Source organism: Apium graveolens, chromosome 2, assembly GCF_009905375.1.
Source record: "Apium graveolens cultivar Ventura chromosome 2, ASM990537v1, whole genome shotgun sequence".
NCBI classification, from domain to species: domain Eukaryota; kingdom Viridiplantae; phylum Streptophyta; class Magnoliopsida; order Apiales; family Apiaceae; genus Apium; species Apium graveolens.
Window position 1 is genome coordinate 97,692,728 of NC_133648.1, and position 13,349 is coordinate 97,706,076.

At 32.6% G+C, this 13,349-nt stretch overlaps 3 protein-coding genes across 4 annotated transcripts; 2 read left to right on the forward strand and 1 right to left on the reverse strand.

The window, feature by feature from the left end:
• Positions 1-639: 639 nt before the first annotated feature.
• On the forward strand, positions 640-4,221 carry LOC141707679 (uncharacterized). 2 transcript variants are annotated; one of them, XM_074510983.1, is made up of 8 exons: positions 640-798; positions 1,009-1,053; positions 1,399-1,508; positions 2,303-2,430; positions 2,851-2,894; positions 2,970-3,001; positions 3,078-3,237; positions 3,821-4,221. In XM_074510983.1, the coding sequence occupies exons 2-8, from the start codon at positions 1,038-1,040 to the stop codon at positions 3,916-3,918; spliced, it is 588 nt and encodes a 195-aa protein (XP_074367084.1). In that variant the 5' UTR covers positions 640-798; positions 1,009-1,037; the 3' UTR covers positions 3,919-4,221. The 2 variants fall into 2 exon arrangements, with proteins under 2 accessions (XP_074367084.1, XP_074367083.1); XM_074510982.1 differs by having other exon boundaries at positions 641-798; positions 2,851-3,001.
• A 163-nt stretch (positions 4,222-4,384) lies between these two features.
• On the reverse strand, positions 4,385-9,692 carry LOC141707678 (protein Iojap, chloroplastic). Its single transcript, XM_074510981.1, has 5 exons — positions 9,436-9,692; positions 8,094-8,220; positions 7,101-7,239; positions 6,906-6,994; positions 4,385-4,906 (listed from the first exon to the last, which is right to left on the reverse strand). Exons 1-5 carry the CDS (start codon positions 9,637-9,639, stop codon positions 4,785-4,787), a joined length of 681 nt encoding a protein of 226 aa, XP_074367082.1. The 5' UTR covers positions 9,640-9,692; the 3' UTR covers positions 4,385-4,784.
• A 1,459-nt stretch (positions 9,693-11,151) lies between these two features.
• Positions 11,152-12,102, forward strand: LOC141691614 (protein FAR1-RELATED SEQUENCE 5-like). The gene has a single exon (XM_074496387.1). The coding sequence runs from the start codon at positions 11,152-11,154 to the stop codon at positions 12,100-12,102; it is 951 nt and encodes a 316-aa protein (XP_074352488.1).
• Positions 12,103-13,349: the final 1,247 nt, after the last annotated feature.

Sequence of the window (13,349 nt, forward strand, 5' to 3'; positions counted from 1 at the left end):
TATAAGAAGTGCTAGTATTTGAATATCAATATCCTAAGCGGTCTGACAGCTATAGTGCAAGTACACGAAATGCACTTTACTCTTATATTATTTAAAAAATTAAAGTGAACAAATTTAAGAATTCAATTTAAAATAATTCTTTTACAAAAAAATATATAATACTCCCTTCGTCCCAGCCATTTGTATACAAATGGTTTGGGCAGGATATACAAATGGTTGGGTTTTGGCAGGAGGACAAGAAACATAATAAAGTAATGTTACTTTTGTTAAGATAGTGGGATGAGAGAGAAAGAAAAAAATATAATTTAGTGTAAAAAGTATAAAGTTGGGTAAAGTGGTGAAACCATTTAATATTTAATGAATAAAGTTAGTGTAGTGGGAGAAAGTAGTGGATGTAATTTACTATTTTTGGTAAGTTTGAAATGTATAGAATTGAATGAGACATCCAGAAAAGGAAAGTGTACAGAAATGAATGAGCAGAGAGAGTAAAATTTTATAAAATCCGTAATTTTAGTATTTATTACAAAAAAAAAACAAATCTTAAATTTTTAATTTAAATTTCTTCCCAAAAGGTGCTAATCCGAAACCTAAACAAAATCGAAACGATAAATATATTCGAGAACGGTGAAAGAAATAAAAAATTGCGGCAGGCCCTCTATATAACCAGCCTCGGGATTAGGGCACGTTGCCTTTTTCTCATCTCTCCACAGTCTTTTTAATATCCTTGTCGCCGGCGACTCTTTCGCCGACTTTGCGTCGCGCTAAATTATTTTTTTCCGATCAATCGCACCAATCGAGGTGAGTTTATTAACTGATTCGATTTAAATCCTTTTCAATTGCCTGTGTAATTTGTTTATACTTACAGCTCAGTTACTTCTCTATGCACCTTGTTTTGTAAAGTTGTGATTGTGATGTATATGATTTTATTTTTAAAATTAATGATCCTTATATGTGATGATATAAATTTGTGATTTTGATATATGATCTTTTGAATTTGTGATTGTGCAGTGCTTTATTAGAATCGCAGACCGATAATAATGGAGGACGAGTGGGGTAATGCTTTTTTGAGTACTCGTGTTTGTGTATTATGTATTGTTTGTTTGATTATGTTCCGAGTACTGCATTGCTGTGTAATTGCGATATTACATTACATGATTCCAATTTTATAATTTGTAGCTATAGGAAAAACGTGAACACGTATAAAAAGATACAATTAAGTTTAGAATTGTGGAATATTGAGTGACACCTCATAATGCTATAAGTTACAGTTGAGTTTTGGAATTGGAATTTTAGTATAAATTGACACATCGCGATGCTAGACACGTGTTTATAATATTTATTTAGCATATGTTTGATTTTATTTTGAAGTGGTTTAAGGAGTGTGTATCGTTGTTTCAGAGGATGGACCTGTTCCTCCTGTTGAAAAGGAAAAGGACTGGGAAGAGGAAGATAAGGATGAAAACGATATTAAGGAATCTTGGGAGGATGATGATGATGAACCTGTTGTGGTATGTAATTAGCTATGTTAATTTGCAGAGTATGTAATTGTGCTTTTCTGCTTGTTAAATTTCCTCTCTTGTTTCCGCTGCCATATTGGGTTTGGTTGTCAAAGATTTAAATGCTTAATATTCGATTTTGGATACATTGCTTCTGTATGCTTGAGGAATCCCCTCAATTTGTCAGCTATTTCTAATTAACTAACAGTGTAGATTTGTTTACTGCACAATATGGCCACCTGGTTGGAACGTTATTGATGTTCAGTTTTTACTGTATGTCGATTATTTGTAGCTTGTGCAGGAGACCGGGGGGGGGGATTCTTTGACATAGCCACAAATAACAGAAGGTGCAACTAGGTTCAAGAGAGAGCATTATTTAAAAAGAGAAGTCTAAATGTGTTGATGAAACTATTGAATTCTAGGGTACCTCAATGATATATTTCCGAATTTAAGTAAACACTGATTTTAGTGTATTTCTCAGTACTGAATGTTACTATAGGGAATTTTTTTTATGCCCGTGCTTCTGTTCCTCCATGATCATGAATGATTGCAAGAGTATAATATAGAATTTCTTAGAGGTAAATTTAGCAAAAGTAAAAAAAACCTTGGAGGTACGTGAATATGCTTATCCTTGATTATGATAGCCCTTCGCTTGCTCACATTTTTTTGAGCAGTTATGTTACTTATGTATGCATAATGTATTTACATAATGTGGTATAACATGTGAATTTATACACCTGTCTAGAGATTGCAGACTTTTTGTGCAATATCATAAGATATTTCCGTTTTCTATGTGATGTCACTAGGAACCTGTTGCAGAACCCTCTGCTTCTGCAAAGAAAACCGCCAAACCCAGTGAAAAGAAAGGGAAAGCAGTTGAAATTGTGAAGAATGAACCTCTGGATCCTGTCGCTGAGAAACTTAGACAACAAAGGTAAATATTAAAATATTCAAGGAGATAGATATGCATGTTATCATTTGATGAAGTAAGAGCTGTCAGCTGATAGTTTGTCGTGCCTAGGTCATCTAAGAAGATTGCATGCATTTGCTCATATTTGGCACATAATAACCAGAAATAGGCTATTAGAAATGAGTGCATAATTTGACCTTTTACAAAAATAATGCACATATAAGCTGAAGATGTGGGTACTGTTGCTAGGATAATAGGAAAGAAAAGAACTAAGTGTTGCACATACTTTGAAATTGACTTCAGCTTGTAATACTCTATTGCATAAAAGGTACACGCACATATCTGGATAATTGGATGAATAGATACGTAGTGTTTTGCTTGCCATTTCATTGTATAATTATCTGGATGCAACAAGCTCTCAACAAATATACTTTTTCTCTATAGGCTCGTTGAAGAAGCTGATTTTAGAAACACTGCAGAACTGTTTGGTAAGAAAGGGGGTGATGCCAAGTCACTTGAAAATTTCATTCCAAAATCTGAAAGTGACTTTTCACAATATGCAGAGCTCATTTCGCATAAACTCCGGCCGTATGAGGTTAGTTAACATTACAGGGTTTTTTTAATATATTTTTTAAATGATTGTTTTTTAGTGTCTTTTACCCTGAATACAGAAAAGTTATCACTATATTGGGCTGCTTAAGGCTGTGATGAGACTGTCCATGACCAGTCTGAAAGCAGCAGATGCGAAAGAAGTTTCATCTTCTGTCACAGCTATTTCAAATGAAAAGATAAAAGCAGAGAAGGAAGCCAATGCTGGTAAAAAGAAGTCAGGTATGTTTTAATGCGTTCCTGTTTGGAAAAGTAAAATTTTATAATACATGGGTACAACACAAGAATATATTCCTCTAATATTTAAAGAATCATGGTAGATAGGATCATGGTATGAATAGGGGGTGGGTTTGGGTGTTGGGGGGTAGGGGTTGCACTAATGTATTAAATTAGAAGTTCATTTCGGATATGGCATGTTGTAATCTTAAGATTTTTTCGCCTTGAAGGTAAGCTTTAAGTTCAAAAATACTGTTCAGTGAGATAGTATAAAACATTTCATAATGTTATTGTGAAAATTTGGTGCACAAAAAAGAGAGTACATTATTGGTTGTCTAGGTTCTTTTTTGAGGTCCGAATCATATAATATTATTTTATACCTAACCCCACAGAGGTCATTTTGAGTATAAATCTTACCCGTGTCAGATTCTTCATTTTATGTAGACATCCTATGCAATTTGATTAGCAACAAATAACATTTAGCTCTTTAAGGTTCTGTTGTGAATCTTACTACATCCTATGCCTCATGTTCGTTATGTGATTGTTGTATTCATCCATTTCTTTATTAATTATCTCTTTCCTCCTTTAGGTCCAAAGAAGAAACAGTTGCTTATTGATAAACCAGATGATGATGCTGTTATCAACAAGTATGATACTACATATGATGAGTATGATGATTTCATGTGATTAGCATATTGGTCGACAGTTACTATTTTGTGGATGTTACTATTTTTGTTGGATATGCTGCTATAGTGAAAAAAAACTGAAGGATCCTTTCACTTGCTTAAGGATATTTTTTGAGGGGGTCTTTAATTAATCTTTTATTATGTTGACTGAGACTCCAAGTTTGCTGTTGTTTTTTTAAGTTCAGTATCAGTGCAAATTACATGGACCGGTTTGTTACTGTATGTATATTAACTGATTCAAGCTGGCTTTACTCAAATGGTATATTTTAAAATAAATTTTTACAGGCTATAATTCGCTGAATCATTTTTTTTTTGTAACTTTTATGGCTTTGCTTGTCTAATATAATATATTCCTAATGGGTCGTGAAGAAAAGTCTCTGATCTTATGCACGGAAAAAGAAAATTTAAGCCAGCCATCTTTTGATAGTCCGGGATTACTAGTACTACTGCAAGTTGATCAATCAACCTTTCGTTTATCATGATAACGTAAATAAATTATATAAAAATAACGTATATCAAAATACACAGAATACCCTATCACAGCAGTCTAGCAATAATTAGTCAGCCCATTTTATTCTATGGTTTAGCAGATGAGTGAGATAATCTTCCTACAAATCTAGCTACAAAATAGATGGCAGAGCACCCAAGGGATCTTACAAACATATTTCAATGCCATTCTGCTACTTATCATCCCGGACAGCATGCTCGGCAGGAAACTTATGACAGATCATAGTCTGCTCTCCACATCAGTTATGATGACTCCGATCTCAGACATAAGTACAAGGTATAGATGATATACTTCCAACTCTAAGTAGAGAACACACCATCCATAACTGCATGTACGAACTGGAAAATTTTCAAACCTGTTCAACTGTTAAATGGTCGTTTATTTTCAGATGGAAGCTCAATTTGAGTAGCATTAGCATAGAACTCTTCAAGGTTGTAGAAAGCTCTCTGTTCTGGAAGAAATATGTGGATAACTACATCACCTGGAACCAGCAAATTTTATTTATATAAGCTTCAAGTGAAAGCGTTGTAGAATTGTCACGAGAAAAAGTCATTGCTACTAATGTGTTCAAGGACGGAAAAATCCAGCAGATTATCTATCATAATAAGTTCTTATAACCGGGAATAATTGACTACAAAACAGACATTATTCTAGCTGGCTATCATGAGTGACAAAGAACATTTCAAATTTAAGGCATGTTAGACAACATATCAAAGCATGCTCTAGTGCTATTTTTTGTAGACAAGTCCTCTTAATTTTACAATCCTTAAGTCTTTAAGGGGCATAGTAGTTCTTCAATGGTTATAGGCAATAGTTCATCATTTGAAAAACTGCAAGTGGATGAATACAACATAATGGTGTCTCCAATGTTGGTCATTACATTACACTCGTGCATTTGAAAATTGTGTACACAGAAGTGAAAATTTAGGAAACACACTATAAGAGATGCACAACATTTACAAAACAAAGTAAATTAATTTCACAGAGTTTATTCATGCATAATAAAGTTTTTATACATGCTGACATGCATAAAACTCCAGTATACTCAAAAGCCAGTAAAGTCCTCCAGGACATTTACTCTGCCAACCGCAGTTAACACTTAACATATATAAAAAATTAGTAACAATGCATATCAGGTTCTTGAGATGTAGCTTAACAAACCAGCAACTATTTAGAGTATCAATAAAGAGGTTTTCCTGAAAAGTAGTTGATATTGAAACTTAAGGGTGTTTTTGGTGCCTGTGGGTGGTGCAGTTTGCAGGTTAACATATGCAGTATTATCTATTTTTTGAACTGCAAACACATCATACAAAACCCAAACTGCAAAAATCAGTAAAACACACCACAAAAATGCGGGTGCAGTGTGGTTCCGGCAGTTTACACTGATTTTTGAGTGACTAATTTTTGTAAAAAGTATAATGATATTCAAATAAAACATATATATTATTAATATGAAATAATAAAATCTGATGATACCGCACTCAATTATCTAAATAAATAATTCGACCCCGTCTATTAAAATGAGCACGAGTGCAAATGAACTCTGCTTTTTCTTAAATGACCAAACCTACTGATTACATTTTAATATCAGTGAGACCCTCATAGTAAAAGGCAGTTAAAACTTAAAAAGTACAACCAATTACTTAAGTTATTATTTTCTGCTGTTGATATTGGATTGAATTAATATATGCATCACCAATAGGGGTGCCCAAAAGGTTGCCAAAGTTGACATGGCATGACACTCTTGGTTACCTATTGGAGTTGGTAGGTTGCCCCAAGGTTAGTAATTTTTGGCAACTTCCCAAAATGGTTAAAACACTTAATTAAGTACAAAAAATATATATCTTGCATACTTACTTTAGTGTAAGAGTTATTTAGAATGTAATTATGGGACTACATAGGCAACTTTTAAAGGTTGCTAATTACTCGAGTGTTTTTTGAGTAAATGTTTCCAAAGTTGACATAGAAGAGAGATATAAATAAAATGAATATATGTGATAATGTGGCAAGAGATGGCAACTATTTTGGCAACCTTTGTTGGAGATAAAAGGTTGGTAGTAAATATCTATAAGTATTGATACTTAAAATTTAATACAAGTGAAGCTTTGCCGTTTGAAGTGCATTATTAAAATTTCAAACCACAACCTGCAGCACATGGTTTGAAAAATTTCAATCCGCAACCACACCACATAGATTTAAAACTGAATATGGGGCGTGGCGTGGGTTGTTTGATGACCACAAACTTGGTTAGTGTACAATTTTAGAGGTAGACCCAATTCTTTACGCTAGGGTAGGTAAGATGTCCACAATTCTACCTCTACTCAGAGCAGAGAGTGTAGAAGAGTTATAGAAGCTGTCGGTTCATTCTTTTTACATTTCTTTTGAGAAATTGCTAAAATGTGGTGCAGGTGCATATAGAACCACATTCACATATTAATTCATCCCACATGATGGCAGAATTATTAAGGAGGAACACTAACCAAAGTCCAGTAATGTCCATGAGTTGGGCTTTGTGTCTCCAGATGCAACTCTCTGATAATTTTCCTCGGCCATATCTTTTATTTTGGAACTGCATAAAAACATAAATTACTATGCAATTATTTTCAGTCTTGGATTGAGATTCACTTGGGTCTGTGCACTTAGACTTCCGTCATATACTTGGAACAAATCATTACCTAATAGCATTAATCTGAGGGCGAGAGAATGCCGTAGTAATTATAAAAAAACGAGTCCAGTACACTAGAGGCTTCACAAAGAGAACCTTTATGTCTGCAGCCTTTACATCACTTGCAACCTTAGCTGCTGCTACAGCAACTGCTTATAGCAACAATAGTCAAAATAATTCAGCGAAACAACAATCACGCAATTAAAATGAAGGTCTTCTCAGTTTTTTAGATGCTTTAATATTTTAACATTCATAAAAATTAAATAGATTTAGCAATAAAATAAAATAAATAAATAAAAATTAAATAGGATATATATAGCAAGCAGAATACACAATAAAAAGTTGTTTCAAGGACTTGAAATTTATAGTTAAACCAATCCATTGTAAAGCTTAAATATGCTAAAAAGGGCTGACGTACAACTGATTACAGTTGAATCAACTTCAAGATGATAATTTCAACTCAATATTATATTTCTGTACTAAGTTTTATAAATTAAAAAGTAGTCTTTTATTCCTTCACACTCTCATATGTGATTGATACCAGACACTTACCTTCCATCCTCAGGCTTATTCAAAAAAATTTATTTTTTTGAATTATCCATCAATCATTAATTAATCGAATCAGCTTCCAAAATAGAAACTAACTCAGGTGGAGCAGAAGCACCACTTACAAACTGATTAGTTTATGATTGAGCACCTCAGGCAACAAAATGAGCTAAAAGATTTTTCAGATCGTTTAACAAAAGAAACATGAACATTAGGTAGTTCCGATAGGAGAGTTCTACAGTCAGAGATAACAAGTTTTATTCCTTGAGGATGTATTCCTTCAGATACATTTATGGGGTGGCACTGATGGATGGCAAAATTAGTATCATGCTAAAAACAGTAAATAGTAGCAGCATCGTAGTAGACAGTACATCATTTCAAAGTCAACAAGTCAACGAACATATTAAGAGGTAAGTAAATTTAACAGTTTGGCTGTTTAAGTAGTAGGTGAACTCACATGCCAAGCTTTCAGCATCATCATCAACTTCTGCTACAGGAGACTTTTGATCATTTCTCGTGTATACAACTTTTGCATATTTTTCAATTAAGTCATCATATATGTCATCTGTATCTTCACTTGCATTCTGCAAAACAAAACACTTCCGCTGACAAAAAACTCATAGAACCAAAGAGCAAAGAATTAACTCAGATATTGCATCCTAGGTTAAGAATCAGATGCATGCCAGGTACTGGGTAAAATTGTCATTATCTAGTTATGTAATCAATGAATATATAATTGGCAACTATGTGCGATAGAGAAACATTATGCACGAATGCATGGAAAATAAGATGTAGGTTAGCAGTTCACAGACAAGTAGATAAAATGTCCATAATCATATCTACATCAGGTCAGCTTAATATGATTTCAACTACTCTATTGTCGATTAACATTTAAATTCTATACCTCGGCAAACTTCTTAATATGATAGGCCAAGGCATAAGCAGTACCTTTGTAAAATATCACCTAATGCTTCAATCTTCTCTCCAAAGAAACCTTGTTAATGCTTTGATGGAGTGAAGATTGTCTTCTTAGACTTGAGTGCTCATCTTCTATCTCTTTAACATCTATACTTAATTAGGAGTATGCGATGTCATCTATACTGCTTAAGGTACATATATACACAAACTTTTTGATACTGTTCTTCTTGTATTATACCTATACATTACTGCTTTCTGTAACCCAATGAGGATACATTGATGTTTGTTGTATTAAAACTATAACTAGTGATTTCTCCCTATACTTTAGGCTTGTAATTGCTTTTTCTACAGAGGATAAGTCCACTTATTTATACAGATACCGCTACTTCCACCACACCTTACACTTTCTAAATCACAAACAAACAGGCAGATAAATAGCATCACAATACTTTCTTTACATTAGTTCTCATAACAAAGCATAGCAATCACATTTTTCAGACTATTCCGTTTTCTTCCACAACTTGTAGATACAATGACGATAAGGGCACACAATACAGATTAACCTATAAGCCATTTCTTAACCGGTTAATAAGACTGTCTTACCTTATCTAATAACTTATCCTAGCTTCTCCCCTGACCCCGAAACACAAAAACAAAACTTCACCACAAATCAAACATAAATACAATCGTAAATTTTATTCGAATCACAACTCTTGAAAAACTACTTACATTACTAACATAATCATAACAAAAATTAATACTCCTACCTAACCAAATTTGGTGCACTCTCATTATCCAAATTAGATAAACATGATAAGGCATCATAAAATTACAATTATACACATATATATACAATTACATAAAAGTGTTGGTGGGTTCACCGAGCCAATAGCCATGGCGGAAATAGAGGAAAAGCTTCTGAAAGAGCTGAAAGAAACAGATTTTTGAACCATTTTTGAATGGGCCGAGCAAGAAAGCCCAATGGGGCTATGAAAGATTCTAGCTTTTCCACGATTAAACTCCGCCGGATTTGCATTTCCGGCCAAGTGGGCTACTGGATAAGATGCCGTGCAAATAACTTCCATGTTTCAGTACAAATATTAGACGTCCACAATTAGCTGATGTATAGCTCAATAAAGAGGGTAAAATATATATGGCAAATAATCACGAGCCAACGTGGTCGGGGAGCCAACCCACATTAATTAAACATTGCGGGGAAGGCAGTGTTTCAATGCGGGTCTTGAATTCCGCGACTTCCACAATGAATATTGCGGGATGTCGCCATGCACAGGAAATATTGCGCCTTCCGCAATGTTTCATTGTTGGTTAGGCTCTCAGTTTTTAATATCCAAACTACCCTTATCTTTAATTTATTCTAATATTTAACTTATTTATATAAGTATAAAAATAATATTAATGTTCAACAGTAATTAATTTTTTAAAATATGTTAACATTAAATATAAGTAGTAGTAATATATTAAAATATTATCAATTTTAATAATAAATTTATCAATTTAATTTTTTCTGTACTTTTTCTTTAAATTATCGTATGAATAATTTTAGTTTAAAAAATAATATTATTAATTTTATACTTTTTAGTGAATTGAGTTATTTTAGTTTAAAAAATTTATCAACAGTCAAACTTATTTTTTGTGCAAAACTTATTTTTGTGCCAATATTAATAAGAATTTTAAAATTCACAAAATTAAATTTGGCACAAAAAAATTTTTGCTGAAAACATTTCATTTGACTGTTGAAATTGCCGCAATGAAACATTGCGGCAGTTGAATTGACTGGTCAATAGAGTAGAAGCTTGACCGACACACCGCAATGTTTCATTGCGGCAGTTTCAACAGTCAAATGAAATTTTTTCAGCAAAATTTTTTTTGTGCCAAATTTAATTTTGTGAATTTTAAAATTCAGATTTTCACCTATAAATAGTCCTGCCTCATCTCATTTTTTTTCAACATTCTCTTCTCTATTTTCATTCTACATTTTCTCTTCAACATTTTTTCTCTAATATCCGAAAAATGATTTTCTACTACGATTTTGACAATAATAAGGTCATTATAGATGGTGTGGCTTACGACGGGCCCGAAGGAGAAGAAAACATGGAAATAGCTCTCCGCCGTATTCAAATGGCGCTTGAGCGCAAGAAAAAAAAAGAAAATGAAGCTAAAGCGAAGGCGAAAAAGTCGAAGAAAAAGAAAGATGACGATAAAGGTGATAAAGGCGGTTCTTGCAACACCGTTAAAGTTTGATCATTCTCGTCGACATAAAATGTTATTATGTATTTGTTTTGAAAAAATATTTGAATGTACTCCATTTATATTTGAATGAAATAAATTATTTAATGTTTTATTTTTCTTGTACTTGTCCAATTTATTTTATCAATTTTAAATTTTAATAAATAGATATAATACTAAAATTTGAAAATGTGAAAAACTAAAAAAATGAAAATTTATCGAATTTTCGTTATCTATAAAAAAATATAAAATAATTTAGCCCCCAAAATGTTAAACATTTCTTGGTAACAAACTATATATAAATACGGCAATGGGTTTTTGCTTTCACGAAACAATATTTTACCGCCGGTATGACTACCACCTCAAGGAGCGAGTCTATGAATTTATTTTTTGATGAGTATGTGAAAGCGTCGACCGGTTTGAAAGAATTCATTGAGAATTCACAAAAAGCTTTGGACTCACAATATTTACGGGAGGTTCAAGCCGATTTTGACACCGAGTACAAGGAAATGAGACTATTCTCTAACTCGTCAATGGAGATACATGCCTCCAAGATATACACAAAAGAGATGTTTAAGCGATTTCAAAAAGAGTTTCAAAAAAGTCAATCTTTTGTTGTGAAAAGCATGAAAGGTTGTGGAGATTATCTTTCAAAGATGTATTTGGTAGAAAAGTCCACCTTGCCGGAGATTAATCGAAGGAATTTTTTCTTGAAGGTTTCCATCGACGGGAGTTATTCTTGTACATGTAAAAAATTTGAACATTCCGGGATGATTTGTAGACACATGATCCGTTACCTTAACAAGAAACAAAAGACGATGATACCGCCAGATCTTGTAACAATGAGGTGGACAATAAACGGAAACAAAGTTGCGGGACCTCTACCGTGTACCCCTCGGATGCTTGGTAATGTTGTAGAATCTCAAACAGCAAGATATAGTGGATTGTGTAAAGCTTTCCAAGGTTTGTCCGTTATTGGTAGTTGCTCCGTTCCGCGGTACAATTACTTGATGAGCGTGATCAAGAGAGAAAATGAGTATGTGATTAAGTCTTTTCCGGGAGAAGAGAGAGAGAAAAAAATAAACGAGGACTATGAAAGTGATGAAGAAGATGATCCGCTATTAGATCCCCCAAGGTCACAAACAAAAGGACGTCCAAAAGCGGGTAGATTCAAAAGAGGTATCGAGACGTCAAGTTCAAATAAACAATTTCGAAAGTGCAGTTTTTGTGGGGCGAGGGAAGAAGGCCATGATAGAAGAAATTGTCCCTCGAGATTATTAGGAAAAAAAGGAAAAAATTGATTGTAATTTCTTATCATGTACTTTGAAATATTAATGAATTTTAATTAAATATTTTCAATGTTGTTAATGTTAGTACTTGTTGCCATTATTAATAATCCTAAAAAAAGAACTGACTCCAAACAAATTTTTGAAAAAAGCATTGATAATATTTTTTAAATATACAATTTTTAATCAGAAATATTAAGAATAATATCTTATTAAATTAATATTTATGTAGTTAAAAAAGCATTGATAAATGAATTAACATAGGAAAAGGGTAAAAAAGGGAATGGAGTATGTGGGCCACTCCCGCAATGTTTCATTACGGCCTCGCAATGAAACATAGCGGGAATAGCGGATCCTAGCCATTCATTTTTTACTTCAATGGTCCTGATTTGTTGGTTATAAGTGGTCTCTATCCAACTATGACTGTGGATAGGGACTCAATATATATATATATATATATATATATATATATATATATATATATATATATATAATACAAATTGATTGCATTTAGTTTCTTTTAAAAAATAAAATGAATTAACTAGAAACTAGAAACCAAATAATTTTTTTTAAAAAATTAACTCGAAATATAACAAATATGGTATGCAAATCGATCGTTGTGAGATGTAGAAAAATACAGTGAAATCGAATTTTAAAAAAAACTTACGATTTTACGGAAAAAATTAAATTAAAAACGGAGGGTAAAAGCTGAAATTGAGTGTGGGAGAGTGCAGGGTAGTTGGGTGGGGTGATTTAGGGGGACCATTAGATTAGGTAGATCTAATGGTTTAGAATAATTCTAAGTAGGGGTGAGCAAAATCGAACCGAAGCCGAAAAATCGAATCGAACCGTATAATTTCGGTTCAGTTTGGTTTGAATTTTTTCAAAAATTTCGGTTAATTTGGTTTTAACCGAAATAATATTGGTTCAGTTCGGTTAATCTAAAAATTAATTCGATTTACCCGAAATAACCGAATCTAAATATATATATTTTTGAATTATATTTTATTTATATATATAAAATATAATATAGTAAATATAAACAAAAAAATAGACTATATGTATTTTCAATTGGTGAATGTATGTATCTTAAATTTTTTACATATATGATATAATATAATATGTATTCTTTTAATATTTCAGATTATTTTTTGTTTTCATTTTAAATTATTTTGACAAAATTTTAAATATTTCAATTTTTAGAAACCGAACCGAATTAACCGAAATAATTCGGTTCGGTTTTCGGTTTGGTTTGTGCATAA